This window comes from Lathyrus oleraceus, chromosome 3 (genome assembly GCF_024323335.1).
Source record: "Lathyrus oleraceus cultivar Zhongwan6 chromosome 3, CAAS_Psat_ZW6_1.0, whole genome shotgun sequence".
NCBI lineage: Eukaryota > Viridiplantae > Streptophyta > Magnoliopsida > Fabales > Fabaceae > Lathyrus > Lathyrus oleraceus.
Window position 1 is genome coordinate 22612529 of NC_066581.1, and position 19170 is coordinate 22631698.

Sequence of the window (19170 nt, forward strand, 5' to 3'; positions counted from 1 at the left end):
GTGCTGAGAGAGAGAGAGAGAGTGGTTAGGATGCCACTTTCCTCTCAACTCTTGAATATTTTAATTGTTGGTTGTACTTAGCCAAAGGTTAGATACTTGTCTTCCTCTTACTACCAATGATTAAACTCGCCAAACCATTTCACAATCAAAACTTCTTTTGGATGAAAAAGAGTGGTTAGGATGAAATTGTCCTCTCAATTCCCAAGTATTCAGATTGTTGGTCGTACTTAGCTAAGGGTTAGATACTTGTCTTCGAGTTATAATCAAATCAAACCAATCAAATCAGTTTTCTGCCTTAGTGTCGCAACGCGAAAAACAACCGGCGGAAAAAAACAAGTTTACAGAGCCGCCACCGACGCTATTCATCCTATGACGGAAAGGGAGCGCAGGACTAACCTAAGAAAGAGAAAAGGAACGGTCTTACGACCAGAGATTGCAAGATACGGGAGTCGGTTACGCAAGGGGAAGGTATTAGCACCCCTCACGTCCACCGTACTCGACGGGATCCACGCTCAAAAGAATAGGAAAAGGTTGCTAATAAACTGCTCGAAGAAATTGCACAAACTGGAATAATAAAACAAGTGGAAGAAGATGGAGGAAGGGGACTCGGCAGGATGTCGCATCCTGGGCCTACGTAGTTTGTCAGAGACAAACATCAGAGTCAACGTAGTTCGGGGAAATGGGAACATGCTCGCTAGGATATCGCATCCTATGCCTACGTATCTTCTCTATCCAGAGAAAGAATCAGAGCACTCGTAGCTCGGCTAACGCACGCCGAAATAAAACACCGAAAAGAGACGCTGAGACGTCAAAAGAAACACTCAACAGGAAACGAAATGCCAATCCATGGACTTACATCCAACTCCTGACAACGACAAACAAAACAAACAAGGAAATAAAATGCCAATACATGGACTTATATCCGACTCCAAACACACACAAACCAAAGAAAAAGGTTATCAGATTGACAAACTAATAGGGAGTCTGGAACTCGAGCCTAATAGTTGTCACACAAACACAAAGAGACGCTGAGACGTCAAAAGAAACAAAAAGGTTGAACACACACAAAAAACAAAAGGGTGCCCGAAGAGATCTCGCTCGATCTCCTACCTACGTATCTCATCTGGTATGAGAATCAGGGCGACGTAGTTCCCCTTAACAGGGGAGAAACTCTCTCCTAACCAGAGACCGGGGAAACAACAAACTAATAGGGAGACTAAGACTCGAGCCTAATAGTTGTCATGCAATCCACAATCCCTAAGTTGAGGTCTCTAATCAGAAACTAACTCACACAGGAAGCAAGTCAGCTCAAAACATCAACACCAGTGAACAAGTATCACACACTATATCCACACAAGAGGCCCAAACAATGGGTAGGCTTTAGTCAAGAGGGGTCATATCAACCTCGACAAACAAGCCAAACTGTAAGGGTAAACAGAAGCTCTTAACCACTAACATTGAGAGTTAGGGTGAGCAGATCAAAAAGGTAATGAGGATGAGACCTCATGCTCTTAACCCTGGCCTGGGTGAGATTATATCAAAGAAAGCGTGGGGATCCAGAAAGAGGGACCCTATTCCACTTGACTGACTTTATATAGAGATCTTGGGTACATGTTCTAGAGCATCAGCACGTAGTGCGAGCATAAAGAACGACTCACTGAATAACAGGGGATTGATTGCTAATCCCTTCTATCTGTCAATTGCCTCTTTACTTAGGAGGGCTTATCAAGTAACATGCCTCACTTGGAGGTCTTTGGCACAACTGTAAACAAACACAAACAGTGCCTCTTAAGGAGGACTTCAGCCAAAATGCCTGCCAAAAAGGTGAAAGGACTTCCAGACTACATGGAGTAAGAAGGCTAAACTACCTCAGTGGTGTATCAACCATAATCCAAATCTTAAGCAAAAGCAAAGCTAGCAAGAAACTAATGTACCTGTACAAAAGCCAACCAGTTAATATCTCAATCAGAAAACCAACAGACAAACAGTGGAATCATTCAACAGTTTTACACAATGCAAGGCACAAATGCAAGCACTCAAATGAGTTCATCACATCCATTGACCTACAAAACAACAATAGTTAGTGCTCAAAGGTATTTGCATCTCACAAGGTGAGATCAAACCAAACATCAAGGTTAATGTCCAAACCTGAAACACAAAGCACAGTTAGTTATGTACAAAAACACTAGTGCAAAGACTAGGTCCAAAACCAAACCAAATGATCAAAACAGAAGTCAATCTTTTGCCTAATGCAAGTTCAAACATGTCATTAAATGTCCTCAAAAGGACCAGTATCAATTCATAAGGCAAATGTATCAAATGATCAATGTAAAACAAAGGCAAGCAAAGGTGCACAAATTGGACATCCAACTTAGAAAATCCACATCAAAACAGAAACACAAGCAATGACATTGAAATTTTTTATGTGAACTCATCATGTCATGAACAAACAATATGCAAAAAATTAGATCCAGAAGAGCTCAAATGATAGCTAAATAAAAATGAACAAATGCTACATCCAAAATGTGACACAAATTGTCACAACATATCTTCATGTGTCCAAAACAGTGATAGCATATGATAAAAATTCCAAACCAATTCCAACAAATCATATCACATGTGAGGATCAAGCATGCAAAATTTCAGATCAATTGGATTAACAATGGAGATTTCACAAAGCATTCATCATGACATATCAATTTGGCATATGGTTCAAGTAAAAATTCACAATTAAAAATCCAACAATCAACAAATCATGAAAATAATATCAAAAAAATACTAGACATTAAAACAAGCATGTGAAAAAAAATTGGAGTGAAATTGAACATTTTTCACTTTTTAATGATTTTTCAAAGTTGAAGAAAATAAAATGGATTAACATGAAAATAGGAGGGAAAATGATTATTCAAATGAAATCAGCATATGCACCAGCCAGGACTCGAACTCATGCGCTGAAGGTAAATGAGAATTCACACAATTAAATTCAGGAAGATGCACAAGCGAAGAATCGAACCCACGCACGCCACAGTCAAATGAGAATATCAATTGAAATTAAAACATGCGCGAGCCAGGTATCGAACTCATGCGCTGAAGGATAATGTGAATGTTCAAATGGAATTTCAGAAACATGCATGACGAAGGATCGAACTCGCGCAAGCAAGCTCAAGAGCGCTCATGAAGCGTTGCGTTTCATTAAAACGCGTGGCGCACAGTCAGCAAGTCTAAGTAACACGCAGGCACGGTCAAGGATTCCTGGCCAATGAAACAGACACCATGCACACACGTGGATCCACGCAAGCTAAAACCCTAGGACATCATAACCAGACGCCGGAACAGTAGTTCCGGTCTTCTTCTCCGACCGTGTCCACGGCGGAGCCTCAAATATTTTTCCAGAATTTATCGTGCCATACACCATTGGAACCGGTTTTCAACAAGGAATCCAAATATCATGTTCATTTAACCTAAAAACTCATGAATCAAACAGATCGAGGCAAAACATTTATGATATCAAAACTTTAATTCAACATATCTTCCTCATTTTTCATCCATTTCAAGATCTAAACATATCAGCATGATCACCTAAGTGAGATCTACGCATTTATCACAAGAAATTGGCAAAAAAGAGAGGTCGAATTTTCACTTACTTGAAGTGCAGTGATCCAAAATCGTGTCCTCAGGCTTCCAGAACTTCCAGATCTACTTCCTTTATCCTCTAATGAAGCTTTGTGTACAAAGAATCCACTGAAACCTCTTAGATCCACTTTAATTTCAAGCTTCCATCAAGATGTTCATGCACACGACCTGCTCAAAATCAAGCTCAATTATCCAATCCAATGGTTGAATCTTACTCAATGGAGCATGCTGAACATGATTATGCAAGAATATTGAAGAGTTATGTGAAGAAAAATGAAAATTGAAGAGAGAGAAAATTGGAGGGAAAATGGAAAATTCTAGATCTCAAAAGTTAGTTATGAGCAAAAACAGTTAGGGTTTGGCTTTTATATGGTTTACTAATCACAATGCTAATCCAATTTAGGCCTTGTTAAACATGATTAGTGAGAATTGAAATGTCTTGCAAAAAATGAATAATGAACTTGCATGGCCATGTCCCACGTGAGAATCCCATGTAAAGGTCCAATTTCACCTAAAACCAACCAATAAAAACAATGGAAGTGGTATTTTGTTTGTAGCATCAACCAAATTTGAATTATCAATTTTCCCTCCAAAATGCATATGTGAGAAATGATGATCATATGAGCTTTTTCCATGCAAGGCAAAGATTCATTTGGAAAGTATTGGTCATGACAAGCATTTTGCAAAAAGAGTGGACCAATTTGGAGATTTGAATCAAAAGTTATGCCACTTTGAACTTCCATGTACACTTTGTGATCATTTGGCCATAACTTCTCAACCAATCATCATATGATCATGAAATAAGACTTTTTAAAAAGGGGAGAGAAAGATATTCAACTTTCATGTTCACAAAAAATCCATTTGAAGCTTCTTTGATGTTGATAAGTCAAGTTGAATGTGGACCAGAAACTTGCCATTTTTGGAAACTTGAAATTACAGGTCACTTTCCATTTTTGGAAACTTTTGCCATGACTTCAAATTCTTCAAGATAGGTGTTTGAAATGACAAATGGACCTCTTTTGAACATGATTGAGGTGTCTCAACTCATTTCCCCATCTCATAGCCCTTAGTTGACTGCACAATTGACTTTTTGGTCCTTAGATGACCTTGAAATGCCCTGATCAGCTTGAGCCTATACCACTTGAGGAAATTGCTCAAAAATGAAACCCTAGCTCATGTAAGCTCCTTATGATAACCATGTGATCCTCATCTCAATAAAACACCTCATCTCCTTGAGAAACCCTAGCTGGAAGAATGTCATTGATTAGGGTTGACCAGAGGTCAAAACCCTAATCCAAAGGAACTTGAGAATGAACAACGAAGCCCTTGAAGATGATAGAACCATGATGATGGTAATATATCCTTGAAAACAAGATAATGCTCAAGACCTATGAAAGATCAGGAAACCCTAATTGAAGTGCAAACTCTCAGATGGTTGATCATTCATTCATAGAGACCATCAGGCTTGAATCAAGTACCTTCTCTATCTTCTGAAAAGACTTTGGAGGATGACTTTCTCACTTTCAGATGATATGCAAAAATGCAATGCCTAATGCTCTAAAATATGAAATGCAATGTGTCAAACTAGTCCCAAGAAGAGGAGGGCAAATTTTGAGGTGTTACACTTAGGGCTTTCAAAATCTTCCTTTTCAGAAAGGGCATGTTACTTTCGTTCTACCGTGAACGAAGCTTAAGCCTCCCATGTGTGAGCAAATAAGTAATGCTTAACTGATAGAATATGATCCAAGCGTGTTCATCCTACCACAAACAAACAAACACTTAAGTCTCTCATGACGTGAGCATACAAACAAAGTTAACTGCTAGAACACAGACGTTAACATTGTCCATTAAAAACAATAAAACAAATACTTCATTTTGTGATCGAAACTACAGAGCTCTGACTTCCTTATTACATGAATAAGGATATATAGGCACAAGGGTTCGAAACCTTGGCGAGCACACTAATTTAAAACTTATTTTCTTTTCTCATTTAGAGATAGCAAGTAACGTTCAGATAACAACATTCATACGCATGATACAAGCATAGTGGTTCCCATCGAGTACGATGGATGTGAAGGATGCTAATATTTTCCCCTTGCATAGCCGACTTTTGAATAGGCTCTTGGTTACGAAGACCATTCTCTTGGGATTTCATCGCTATTCTCCCTTTCCTTTAGAATAAATAAAATCTGGTGGCAACTCTATAATTTTTGCGACGCGACATTAGATAGGGACTATTTCTCTTTGCACTAGGTTTTCTAGGATTTTTAATATCTGTGATAAACGGGATTAGTCGGTGAGTCAGGCGAGGGTGACTGTGAATGAGTTCTTATCTTGGGAGAAGTGGAAGATATCTTTTTTAGTGTACCTGCAAGAAATGGTGGTGAATCATTGTTTGTTTTGTGAGATATGGCTCTCTCCCATGAGTATGATAGGTGGTGGTGATGTCACTCAAAGGATGAAATGTTTTATGTGGCATATTCTTATTCTACTCTTATTTATTGTGCCTATCCTAGTTAGGTTACGACTAGTCAGGTGAGCTTGGTTCTCCCACTTATTTAAGGAAGATGGACCCCTTCTAAAGTGATCATTTTTCTTGGCAGCTACTCCAACATAAGGTCCCTTCGAGAGAGAATTTTCTTAAGTGTATGGTGTGAGTGGGTCTTTAGGGTGTTTTGTGTCATATTTGTATAGGGTCATTAGAGTCTGTTCCCCTTATTTTTTTGTTCTACATAGGGATCATGGAACTTTTTTCTTGTATTGAGATAGTTGGATGATAGGTATACGTTAAGGGGTGACCTCTCTGTAATCTGGCATTTGATTGTATGTTCGTTATTGTATTTCCGAAATGATGTCGTTTACTGAGGTTCTTCTTCTAGTGTGAAGGATATGGTTGACAAGAGTACTTTTCAAGTTTGGAAAATGTATCTTAGTATGTCCGCGGGTAATTCTTTATTTTCTCTGTCAAGCTTAGGAATTATATTATGTGTATGAGCTTATAGTGGCTTAGGTGACTTTAACCTTGACCTTTTGGGGAGTGTTTTTGTTGGTTTTTCTAGAAAATCCTCTTATGATGATGATGTTAATGGTCTCTTTCGGGTGAGATTTAGCGATGGTGTTTGTTTTGGACTTTCGTCTATAAGGATACAACGTTTGTGAGACTTTGTCACTTTTTATATTTGGTAGTACATTTTCGTTTTTTATTTTTGGATATGTGATAAGGTACTTCTTGTGCCTACCTCAACTCTCTAATTATATTTGTGAGGCAATTTTACTACTTAACATATATGATATTATTATCTACCTTATAAATAACCAAAATTTCTTTAAAATAACATAAGTAATATTTTAAAAAGAGAAAAAAAAATTAAAAAAATTCTAAAACAATTATATAATTACTCTTTCAATAGATTAGGGAACAATTAAGTTAAAATATTTCAAAAGAAAAAATGACTTACAAACTCCAATGAGGACAATTGATGTGGGCCTAACCCAAGTCCAATGAGGAGAATCAAATTCCTCTACCTCCGACCGCATCAAACTCTCAACGGTCAAAAATTCAAAATCCATCACTTTCATGGCCGTTTCTCAATTTCATTCTTTGATAAACAATATTTCTTCCATCTTTACATACAAAGCTAACTCACTTTACACAAATCAATCATGAGGTTCTGCTTTCTACCTTGTTTCTCACCTTCCAAACGCCAAAACCACTTTTCTTCTTCTGAGCCTCTCAATAATGCTAATGATACCATTCATCCAAATCCTGTCCTTGAAGAATCCATCCACTGGATATCATCAGAATCAAAGGAAAAAGTAACACCCACCAAACAAAACCATGAACAAGATGAATGTTCAGATTCACTCTTTTCTGTTTCTATTGGTCGTGGAAAACCAGTGTCAGCACAAGAAAATGCTGCTGAGACTGAAGTTACCAGTACTCCAATGAAACTCCATCCAAGTGTTCCGGAACCAAAGCAAAAGTCCACCGAAGGCAAGGGTGAAAAAGAAGAAGATAGAAAGGTGAATCAATCTCTGTTGGAGTATAGATATCGAGAATGTTATGATAATGATGGAAACGATGATATTAACCTTGATGATGATGATGATGGTGATGATGATTTTCTCAATGAGAAAACAGAAAATGGGTCTTCAGAATCTTCTTTGTTTTCTCTATCCACTGATTTTAGTGACAGAAAAAAAGTTTCATTTTCATCAACTGAAAATGTTGATAACGAAGTTAGCAGTAAAATGGTGGCACTCCAAGAAGATGATGATGAAGTTTTGTCAGTGCTGAATCCAATTGAGAATGTTAGTTGTCAAGGGAAGGTGAAAGCGTTGAATCCTATAAAGAAAGACAAAGAAAATAACTATAGGATTGAAGAAGAGACTAGTTTGAAGGTATCATCATCATCTAAGAGAAAGATGAAGGAGGAAATTGGGGTAGATACGAGCCTCTCGGATTGGTTGGTTGAATCAGAAAATAAGGAAAATATAGGAAAAAGAGGAGATGTTGAGGATAGGCCAATTCTGAGAACATTGAGAGTTGAAGAAATAAGAAAGTGTAGTTCAGTCTCTAAAACATGTTCTAAATCCGACAAATGTGTAAAGGTTAGTGTTTATCATGTCCAATACATGTCTATTATGTGTGTAATTGTGTTGATGAATTGGGATGAAGAAAGTAAATAGAGAATTGTTTGTATATTGCAGGATGGGAAACAAGATTGGAGTTCAGCAACGATAAAGACCAGACAAGAACCAGCGTTTGAAGGCAGTGTTGAAAACTGAGATGATTGAGATTTCCTGGTTTTTGTTTTGTGCAAATACCATGTAATTAATTAAGACTCTGGTTTTTTCATTTGTTCTATTTTGTTTTTGTATTTGCAATCATTGGGAAATAAATGAGTGTTTAGGATGTGATCCTCAAAGGTGTTCTAAACTTGGACTATCTTGTACTCCACGAAAAGGGCACCACCTTTTTTCCAATGCTCTGGTTTTTTCATCAACAATTGAAATTATTTATATTTTAACTGCCACGTATCTGGTTTTATTTTTGAGAGAGAGATAAAATTGATCTTAATATATATTACTTTTTTTTAAGGAAAATTTGATTTAGTTTTCAAAATTGATTATGCTTAATTAGAATTTATAATTTTTTAATTTAAACTTGATTTGTATGCTAAAACATTTTAGTATAAATAATAAATAAGGTATATTATCAAATTCAAGATGGATGACCGAAATAGGGGAGAAGAAGGGTTTTATGTGACACAAATGATATTTTTTAATTTGAAGAGAAATTTTATCAAACTATAGTAAAGTCTGTTATGTTTTACCGGATGATTAAGAATCAACGTGAAAATAAAGTGTAATAGAAATGTAGATGTTGCATTAGATATGTAGTAAGATTAGAGATGATAAGATTGAAAATAATAATTTTAGTAGATTGTGTTGTGAGGATATCTTTACTATAAAGTATTATGAAAAATAGAGGTGTACAGGTTTTGCTCATCGGTTTGGATGAGGTAAAATAATCGTCCACAACATTATTGGGTTGATTTGGGTAAAATCAAAGGATTGGATTAGATAGGAGGTTACCCAATTTTTTTTCCTTTTTTTTTCTTCTTTATATAATGATATTTCACAATTTTTTTCTTCATAGTTAACCTATTACCTCTATTTTTTAAATGCAAGGTCCTAAATAAGTTAAAATCATTGTTTATAAAATAAAATATGTTCTAAATATTATAATTTAAATAACCAAGATTAAAGACATAAATGTGTCACTCATCAAATTAAATAAAAAAATCAATTAAAAAATAGTCACTCAATAAACCTTTTGAAAACGTGTTCACTCAATGACCCGACTCAACTCATTTCTTTGGATTGATTTGGATGAATTTGACTGTTCTTTGGATTGATTTGGATGAATTTGACTGGATTTATTGGATATACATATGCTCATGTACAACCCTAGTGAAAAATACACGGTTGATTTAAACATATAAAGAAAAAACGAGTAAATTCTGAGATAAGGAGACTACATCATATAAAAAAGAAGTCAATCAACTAGAGATATAGAAAAATCTAAAAAAATATTTTAAAAGACCTAAAAAATAGAAACATGATCTTAAATATAAGACCATGGAGGAAGATGATTGACGTAGTCAATCTCAGTTAGTACGACAAAGCTTAATTATTGTATACTTTTACACAGAATCAATATCAATCCACTAAAATTATGAGTTTGGCATGTATAATTATTATTAATATTTTGTTTTAACTTTTCTGAAAGAAATATATTATGAAATGTCAGTGTTAAGAAGCATTAAACACTAAGGAATACATTTGCAGAGCTCGTCCTGTCAATGGACCAAAAAGTACATTAGGAAATTCAGAGTTGTTGATAGTTTAGTTTGCCTCACCTTAAAGGAGTTTTTAAGAGGAAATGGTGCAATCAAATCTAATTAAGTGAAAATCTGAAAGAGCTCATCACCAACATCCACTTACGAAAGTAACAAGGGCAAAACTTGGTAAAACAAAAACGTCCCAAACCTTTACTTATGATCATCCAAATAAATCAGGACCCACTTCCATGCAAATCATTTGGATATCTCGGTTGACCAACAACTCTTCAAACTAATATCACCACCACAAACTCTAATATTACAATTTGCAGCCTAATTTGCTTCATCTTCTTTACCATCAGCAACTTGCATGTCCTCATGCGGGGTAGTTTCTTTGATGCTACTATCAGGTTGGTTTGCAGCTTCTGTAACCTCGTCAGGATTCTCAACATTTTGACCTTCCCCATTTCCCTCATTACTTTTTATTTCAACTGCGGCACTCATATCAACGGTTGTCTCTCTGTTATCAATATCACTTCCAATGTTTTTGCCTTCTACAACTTGTGCACTCTCATCTTCTGCAGCAGGTGCATCTGGCAATGTACCCACATCCATATCAACTTTGGAGCTAGAAGTAGCCTGATCTTGCACTGTGGCTATTTGCTGCTCAGCTGAGGGGGGTGCCGCTTCACAATTTTCTGTGCCCTCTACATTAATTTCATCAGCTTTGGCTTCAGTACTCTCGAGTACATGTTTCTTTGCTTCAGTTTCTTCTTGCTGTTGTGCTTGTACCTCTTCTATTGCATGATTATTTGCTTCAGTTTCTTCTTGCTGTTGTGCTTGTACCTCTTCTATTGCATGATTCTTTGCTTCAATTTCTTCCTTCTGCTGTGCTTGTACCTCTTCTATTGCATGATTCTTTGCTTCAATTTCTTCCTTCTGCTGCGCTTGTACCCTGAATTGCTCCATTACATTTTGTGTCCTTTCCAGCTCTGCCATAAGATCTCCATATCTCTTCTGTAAAGTTCTCTCAAGTTCCTTTTGCTTCTGAACTTCAGACCAAAGATTGTTTATCCTATGTGATGCTGCTAACTGCTCCTGCTTTTTTAAAGCCTGAAAGCACTCAAATTCTGTTGCAGCGACGTCCATCTGCTTGAAAGTGGCCTCAATCTGCGGCCAAAGACTTTTTTTTGATCTCATCTGAAAATGCAACAGCCAAAGTTTATTATTCAATCTTGATTATGGAATTATAAAAATAAGAAACTAGAATCAATTTTTTAATATGCTAAATCCATATGGGCCAAAAGGTGACTTCCCAGATTAAACCCATATAATCAAGAAAGAAAACAACAAAAATGCAAAATAAATATGATGAAGATCAAGCTGCATTCAAATAAAATAAAATATCTTCTATACAAGTTTTTTTTCGTTTCCCATAAGTTCCCTCTACTTGATGTATCATGTAGCCCTAAACCCATATGATCAAGAAAGAAAACAGCAAAGATGCAAAATAAATATGATGAAGATCAAGCTGCATTCAAGTAAAATAAAATATCTTCTATACAGGTTCTTTTTTTTTTTTCGTTTCACATAAGTTCCCTCTAATAGATGTATCATGTAGTCCTATTTGAGGCGTATCAATAACGTGGATACCTCTCAGCCCGGATTCGAACTTTGGTTCGCTACATTGTGGAAGTCTAGACCCAATCCCTGTTGGTTTTTCTATACAAAAAGTATTTGTTAATACATAAATGTGCCCACTCGCCCTGTTGCATAAACTTTTATCTTTCCTTTCTCATGTAAGAAAGAACTGAAAACAATTTTCTTATACCCCAACACTTTCATTAAGCACCATCATAATTCACACGAAAAAACCTTAATTTAAGAATATACTATAGCTACCAAAATGTAATGCGAATTTTTGGAAAAAGAGAGTCCCTAGGACTTTATTTTATTTTTTGAAGCAGCAAAGAAATTTTATATTTATATATATATGAAGGGTACAGAGGATACCCCAACACAAATACCCTCAGGATGAAGAGAGTCAGAAATGGAAGAAACTAAACTACACCTACCAGCTTACGCACAGAGACTACAACCTCGATAAATAACTAAGAGGATCCACACACTATTCATCACAAAACACACTCCTCCTTTCGTCCTTTTGCCAGACACAATTTCCATGAATCCGGATACAATCATTCTTCAACTCCCAGATAGCACAAAGTGCCAATCAGTGCAAGCCCCTTCATTTACTTACTCCGAGGAGTGAAATAACGATCACAGCAAAGAGCTGAGACAAATCTCCCACCCTTAAATAAAAACTCATGACCAAAATTAACACTCAATTAATAAAATCAATTCTGTATTTGTTTAGCAGAACATACTATTGTGTAGCATAACGCTGCCCTGCTTGTGATGATGCACAGTCTAACGATGGATAAATTAAAAATTAAAACCTTTGATAAAAATACCATTTATTAACAGATAGTAGCTATCTAACTTTTAATAAAGAATATACAGAAGCTATCTAAAAGGTTTGTTAACTTCGGGAAAAGCCTAATTAAGATCTTAAACCACATGGCCACAATTCACAATATACTGAAAAACCATGTATAATGTATGTACAGAAACAAAAGTATAATAATAAATAGTGCTAGAGATTCAATAGCAAATAACAGGTTTAGGGAGGGGAGCTGTTCTAACTTCTAAGTCCTATATCCTCATAATGGTCCAAACTTTTATATATATGTTTGTTCTTTTAAAATAACTACATGCAACAATTCTCGGGAAATACATTGTAATTAATTTTAGGCTTAAATAACTTTAGTCCCTATGGTATAAACTTTTTTGGTTTAGTTCCAAAAGAAATTCATGTTAATTTGTTTAATCTCTGATACATTTTACTTTTTGATAAAATGACATTTTATTTGCTTTTAGTACTTTAATATTTGTTCATAATGAAATCAGACCCTCAATAGTACTTGTTCTAGGGCAATATGTTCCACATATTACAGTTAGATTAATACCAAAATGAACAAATTTTGCAAGGACTTTAAACACAAAAACGAGAACCAAACACAACTTTTTCTGTGTTTCAGAGGGTTCAAACCGCCAAGAATCTTTATAGGGAGTAAAGTCAGGATTAGAGTCTTCTATTATATGGGGATATAAAAGATAACTAAGTATAAATTTTAAAAATATGAAAAAATAATAATTAAAAAGGCAATGATTGATCTTAAAAACTTAAGTTAACATATAAATATTACTTACTATAATTTTTATATCATACATAGGCATATATTTCAATTTAAGAACTTCGGCTCCTATCTGTCAGGATAAGTGTCTATTATGGGGATTTAAAAGATAACTAAGTATAAATTTTAAAAATATGAAAAAAATAATAATAATTAAAGGCCATGCTTGATCTTAAAAAATTACAATACTTCTGTTAACATATAAATATTACTTATTATAATTTTTATATCATATATAGGCATTTATTTAAATTTAAGAACATCGGTTCCTATCTGCATCATTTTCTTGGAGCAAACTCAACCAACTCCCGACATCTACAATCACCAAAGCATTGACTAGTGAAATGAGTGTACCAGGTAGGACTTTGTTTATTGCCACTTCAAAGTTTTAATTTAAATGACCAAACCCATTTTAGCTAATACTAAGCCCTGGACCCATTGTCGACCTAACCTCGTGCAAGATCACATATCGGGAAATAAATGTGGTGCACTAGGGGCTGGTGGTCTATAGTTGGAAAGTTTCATATAAGAGTACACATCAAAATTTAATCAAGCTGACCACAACCTTAAAACTTAAGGCCCCATTCGGAGTGGTTTGTTTAGGTTTTATGTTTTGAAAATTTCAAAAACCAAATCTAATTTCAGTTCTGAGTTGAGTTTTAGTTTTTGAGTTAAACCACCCTGTATACCCCGCCTCACTATGAACGAAATCAAGATGAAGAAAAACAAACAGGTTTAAGCTCAACTACAAATAAATAATGAACGAAAAAAAAGTAAAAAGAAAACCTTGAGAGCAGGTGATTGATTAAGAAAAAAACCCATAAAAGCAAGTGAGTGTCCACGAATGGTTTACACAAGACTATGCTCTCAAACCAAACATCAGATAAAGTCCTAATCCTAATATATTATATTAGCTTCTTCTACCATCCATAGTATGGCTTGGCATGCCAAACAAGCCCTAAAGAAATTACAATGTCAATGTCAACAACAATCTCAAAAGTAAAATGAAGTGAAACCATATTGTGTGCATGCCTAAATTACAAAGAAAATAAATAGATATGTCACCCACAATAATAACACCATGAATTTCCCAAAAGACTGCAACAATTTCCCTTACTCATTAGTTGGGTTTCATAAGTTTTCAGTTGTATGTTAGGTTTATAGCATTTTATATTGCAAAACCAACTATAAAGGGAATTCAGACATCGTAAACACTTAAGAATCTCAGTAAAATTAATGCAAGCCAGCCACAAAAGAAGAAAATGAAAGTGATAACCAGCTGGCATTTAAGGAACTGGATGCCAAGAAGAAGGGACACTTCACACTAGCAATAATTGAAAGAAACACTGCAAGAAACAGATATGTAGAGATTTGCATACAAGATAGCATAGCATACCTCATACCCTTGTGTGAGTACTGTAACCTTCTTCTCAAGTCGAATCATTTTCTCCTTACCATCATCCAACTTACTTCTCACATTCTCAAATTCATTCTGCAAAGCTGCTAGCTTCTCCATATTTCCAGCAACACTTGATAGACCATAGGCATTACGAGTTGAAAAGTACATTAAATCATTAATGCAAGTGGTATGCGCTTCAACAAATTCATCAAGGGAATCATTTTCATGCCCCATTGCCGCACGGAGATACTGGGCTTCATCTTTTATCAACATACCAGCCTATTGAGAACAGCATATATAAATAAATAACATTCAATATAGATGTTACCATTCATCCACCTAAAAGTTCATCTCCAATTATAATATACTCAAGCTTAAAGTGTAAATAATAATAACAATAATAATTAACAACCAGTTTAAACGTTTGTATTCTATCACTTGGCAAATTAACATTACATTTTGCAATATTTCATCAAGAATCACTTGTAACAAACAAAAATGAAAGAGGAAGGTAACTTAGGGAATTACAATTGAATCAGGAGCCATCTGATCTCATAATAACTAATGGAGAACAATTAAGGAAAACAGAACGCCAACTTTGACCTGATTAATCAAATGTTTATAAATTATAACTAAAAAAAGTGCAAGCATGATACAATCCATATTACATACCACCACAGCACTCAACTAATTCTTAAAGGAGATGAGCATCATGATTTTAACTAAGAAGAAGCTCAAAATATTTCGACTGAATTTTTACATAAGCTTCTTTAAGTGGTTTTATAAGGGTGAAATGGGGGTACAATATAAGAATGAGAATGCTGAGTAATAATTGGATGAATTAGCAATAATATTAAGACCAATATCATCAGGAAAAAAAAACATGTGTATCAACTATCATCTACATGAAAAATCAAGTTGGATATAAAAGGGTGAAAAGGTGATCAAGCTGCTTACTAGCAAACGAAGAAAAGTGTAAAAGGCATAAAAAATAAAATTAAAAGATGCATAGATAGAGTAGTAAAACACATACAGCTTTGATCTCATCCTCCTGAAAATCTTCTATGACAGGGATAGCAGGCCCATTTGCTGCTCGTTTGGCTCCTTTCTTTCTCTCCTTATTTGCTATCTCCTCAAGAGGATACTTGGCATTGTCATGCTCCAGTAAAGTTAGAAGCTCCTTTCTTATCATCTCATCAGCTTGCTCAATCAGAGTTGGTGGAACAAATGAACTCTTGTCCCCATCAGCTCTTATCAAGGAGTTTCTAATAAGCTCCAGAGATGCTGGAGGAGGCCTAGGAAGTTCCCTTTGAAGGACTTTTGATCGTTTCCTAAGTAATGCCTGCTGCCGTGCCTCTTCTTCCGCCTTCTCTCTAGCCATTCTATCGGACATATCCTCTTCAATCTTCTCCTCAGGCTCTTCAGCATCTTCTTGAACTGGTTGCATCACTATTTGGTACTCGTTTTTGGGTTGTGGAAGGCTGCTTAAACCAGAGCGCAAACTTCTTTTCATATCAGCTTGTCTACGTAGCTCAAGTTTAGCACTGTCATGCATCTCCAAACCTTCATTGATATGCAGCTCGTCCCTTAGAGGAGTTCCCTTCGGAGTCATGCCAAAAGAAAAACCATCCCTTGCCGGTGTCATACCACTTCTCGGAGTAAGGCCTGCACTTCCAGGGGTTGCAGAGGGAGTCAGCAGTGGGTTTGGAGTGTGAATTTCCTTTTTTTTAGGAGTGACCCCAGAAAAATCTGAAGGATGCAACTCCGGGTTTTCTCCTCCCAACAACGGTGTCTGAGACTCCCTCAACCTGGCCAAATTTTCAGCTTCCATCATGATAGCATCTCTTTTACTAGCTGGTGTTCTCTGAGGAGTTCTTAAAGGAGTCATTGCTTGGTTGGGTGTCTGTGGATAATTAGAGAGAAGAGCACGCGTAGCACTGCTGCCTTCGGTGAGTTCTTCGCTGCTCATAAGGTCACTAGCATAACCCAACTTGGCAATTTCATCCAATTCTTGGTCAGAAATCTGGGGTGGTGGAAGCATCAGTTTTGATCTCTTTCTAACTGTTTCTGGGTCATTCAGCTTGTTGGCGTGAAGAATAGCAGCTGGGGCATCTTGCCTCTCTGCAATTTTATTCCTCGCAACATCTTGTTTTCTCAACTGCGCCTCAACATCGACCCTTCTTTTCCCCTCAAGTTCTTCAATAGTAGTAGGGAATGCGGGCTGCTCCACCGGCCTATCCTCATCAGCAACATCAAAGTAACCCGGAGGAGGCCTCTTCTCAAAGGGAATTTCTGCATTATAGTCAATTCCTCTCCTTTTCCTTCTCCTCTGCCTAATATCAATTCCAGCAGCCTTCAATTCTCTTTTCTTCTGCAGAGAAGCAAGCCTCCTCGCTTCCTCAAGCTGTTTCTCCCTGGCTTTCCTTTTCGCTTTCTTACCTTTCGTGTTAGCCAACCGAGCACGTGCTTCGGAAAGCATCTCCTTCTCATCCTCATCCATATCAACAGGATCAGGTCGTGCAGGCTTCGACTCAGGATTCGGATCAATCTCCCCCGGACGCAATTTCCTAGGATCATCCCCAGGTTCATAATTATCATCCTTAACACAAGCAGCATCAAGAAGCTTCTCATATCGTTCAAGACACTGCGAAGGAGTACGACCAACAATGGGAGCAATAGTTCTCCACTGAGTAGGCATAAGCTTAGCAAGATGAAGCAACTTCTCATCCTCTTCTCTAGTCCATTCAGTCTTCTTAATGGAAGGATCTAACCACTCATACCAACGAGCTTTACACTGTTTGGCAGATTTACGAACAAGCAATGAAGAAATACGAGCCCACTGATTTTTACCATATTTCATAACAGCAGCTTTCAGAATTTCATCCTCGGTGTTTTTCCAAACACCTCCCTTAATCATAATCCTCATTTTCGCAACACTTAGTTTAAATTCCTCTCACGAAATTGATTGAACCGGATGAACTCCGGTAGAGCGGACTCGATTACTGCAACAAAAGAAGAAAAAAGGAGCAGAAAAATATAAACAGCAATCAATTCTAACAGCTGAAAATTGTGAAATGCGTAGAAAGCAGAGAAGATAGAAAATGGAGATGGAAATTGAGAGCAGCGAGAGATTTACCTGCGGTTGGGATAGGGAGGCGAGAGATCTGCAGACGACGGTGGTGGCGGTGCGGTGCTGAATGAGGAGGTGAGAGCGATGTAGCTAGGGTTCTTTCGGAGAGTAGCGAAGCGTGTGTTTGTTTTGGGAAGAAATTAAGCGGAAAAGATGAGTGAGGGAAAACACTAGTGAAAAGACCAAAAAAACTATAATCTCTGAGTGGCTTGTTGATTGAATCTATAATTGCTTTTCTAAAATTTTAAAATATATAGATTCTGATAGATTTTTTTGTTGAAGTGGAATTTGTAAAAAAAAAAATTGAAAAAATTCAATATTATTCTCATTCAATCATCTTAACATAATTCTTGAGACTCTTTTATATTTTTTATATTCAAAAATTGTTTTAATCTATATACACGGTCACTTTAAAAGTTTTTTTACAATCACAATTTTAAACTATTTATCGACAATAATCTCTATTGAAGTTTATTGACATGAAAAAGAAATACATTCCAAATTATATTAAAGTTTTCTCCTGTAATTTGGAACTTTCTTCTGTAAGTCTTGAGAGTAGGTTCAAGAATAATATCATCAGATTTGATTACTCTGATTTTGACAAATATTTTGATTTATCGTATGGTGGTTCTAACATGTCTAATTCAAAGGAGTTTGATTATGATAAAGTTTTGTTTGTTTTGTTTGTTTTGTCTATCTCCAAATATGTTTATGAGCACATGTAGATGTCAAATTTAAGGATTAGTGAGATTAAGTTTGGTATGAGATTGTTGCATTGGATTGTTGTGAAGATTCTTGCTAGGAAACCGACAAATTCAAGCAGGAATGACGATAATGGTCTCTTTTTTATGTGGAGTCTCACACACAAAACCAAAAACAACTGGGTTAGATTCATCATTGATAGGATGATCCATTACAGAGATAATCGTAAGAGACTTGTCTTCTTTTCATCTTTTACTCAAATGATACTACGGTTGAATGGTATTGAGTGCAAAGATGAAGATCTCACTAAATCTCCTAAGATTCTTTATTATGGTGTTGTGGCCAATATGAGATACTACAAGGATTTAAATGGTTATTACTACTATCTTGAGGACTCGAGTAGACAGGTTTATGATGATAAGATTGTTGAGCATGTGAAAGAAACTGTTGAGGCGGCTGGTCCATCTGTTGTTGGTGTTGGTGTTGCCTTTTCTTTATCACCTGATGTGAAAACTCTCATTGATGACATGCTTCAGAAATTACTTGCAGATAATCAAGTCATGGAGGATGAAATCATGGCACGCATTGATGCGCTTGCACATGTTAGTGAGGAAAGCAGATTAAGGATGAAGACTGAGTTAAAGGTTGAGGTAAAGGAAGAGATTTCAGCTCGGAAGGACGTTTGGTTACTCAGATTGAAGC

The 19170-nt window shown here is 36.2% G+C and overlaps 2 protein-coding genes across 2 annotated transcripts; one reads left to right on the forward strand and one right to left on the reverse strand.

The window, feature by feature from the left end:
* Window positions 1–7164: 7164 nt before the first annotated feature.
* On the forward strand, window positions 7165–8553 carry LOC127132208 (uncharacterized). Its single transcript, XM_051061110.1, has 2 exons — window positions 7165–8244; window positions 8344–8553. The coding sequence occupies exons 1-2, from the start codon at window positions 7297–7299 to the stop codon at window positions 8419–8421; spliced, it is 1026 nt and encodes a 341-aa protein (XP_050917067.1). The 5' UTR covers window positions 7165–7296; the 3' UTR covers window positions 8422–8553.
* A 1380-nt stretch (window positions 8554–9933) lies between these two features.
* Window positions 9934–17994, reverse strand: LOC127132209 (cell division cycle 5-like protein). Its single transcript, XM_051061111.1, has 4 exons — window positions 17773–17994; window positions 15670–17638; window positions 14634–14915; window positions 9934–11180 (listed from the first exon to the last, which is right to left on the reverse strand). Exons 2-4 carry the CDS (start codon window positions 17560–17562, stop codon window positions 10314–10316), a joined length of 3042 nt encoding a protein of 1013 aa, XP_050917068.1. The 5' UTR covers window positions 17563–17638; window positions 17773–17994; the 3' UTR covers window positions 9934–10313.
* Between the last annotated feature and the right edge of the window lie 1176 nt (window positions 17995–19170).

Coding starts and splice junctions, on each gene's coding strand:
- LOC127132208 (XM_051061110.1), top strand. CDS start 7,297: ATGAGGTTCTGCTTTCTACCTTGTTTCTCACCTTCCAAACGCCAAAAC. Junction 8,245..8,343: donor AATCCGACAAATGTGTAAAG/GTTAGTGTTTAT, acceptor TGTATATTGCAG/GATGGGAAACAAGATTGGAG.
- LOC127132209 (XM_051061111.1), bottom strand. CDS start 17,562: ATGAGGATTATGATTAAGGGAGGTGTTTGGAAAAACACCGAGGATGAA. Junction 14,916..15,669: donor AGGAGGATGAGATCAAAGCT/GTATGTGTTTTA, acceptor TGTTCTCAATAG/GCTGGTATGTTGATAAAAGA. Junction 11,181..14,633: donor TACTCACACAAGGGTATGAG/GTATGCTATGCT, acceptor TTGCATTTTCAG/ATGAGATCAAAAAAAAGTCT.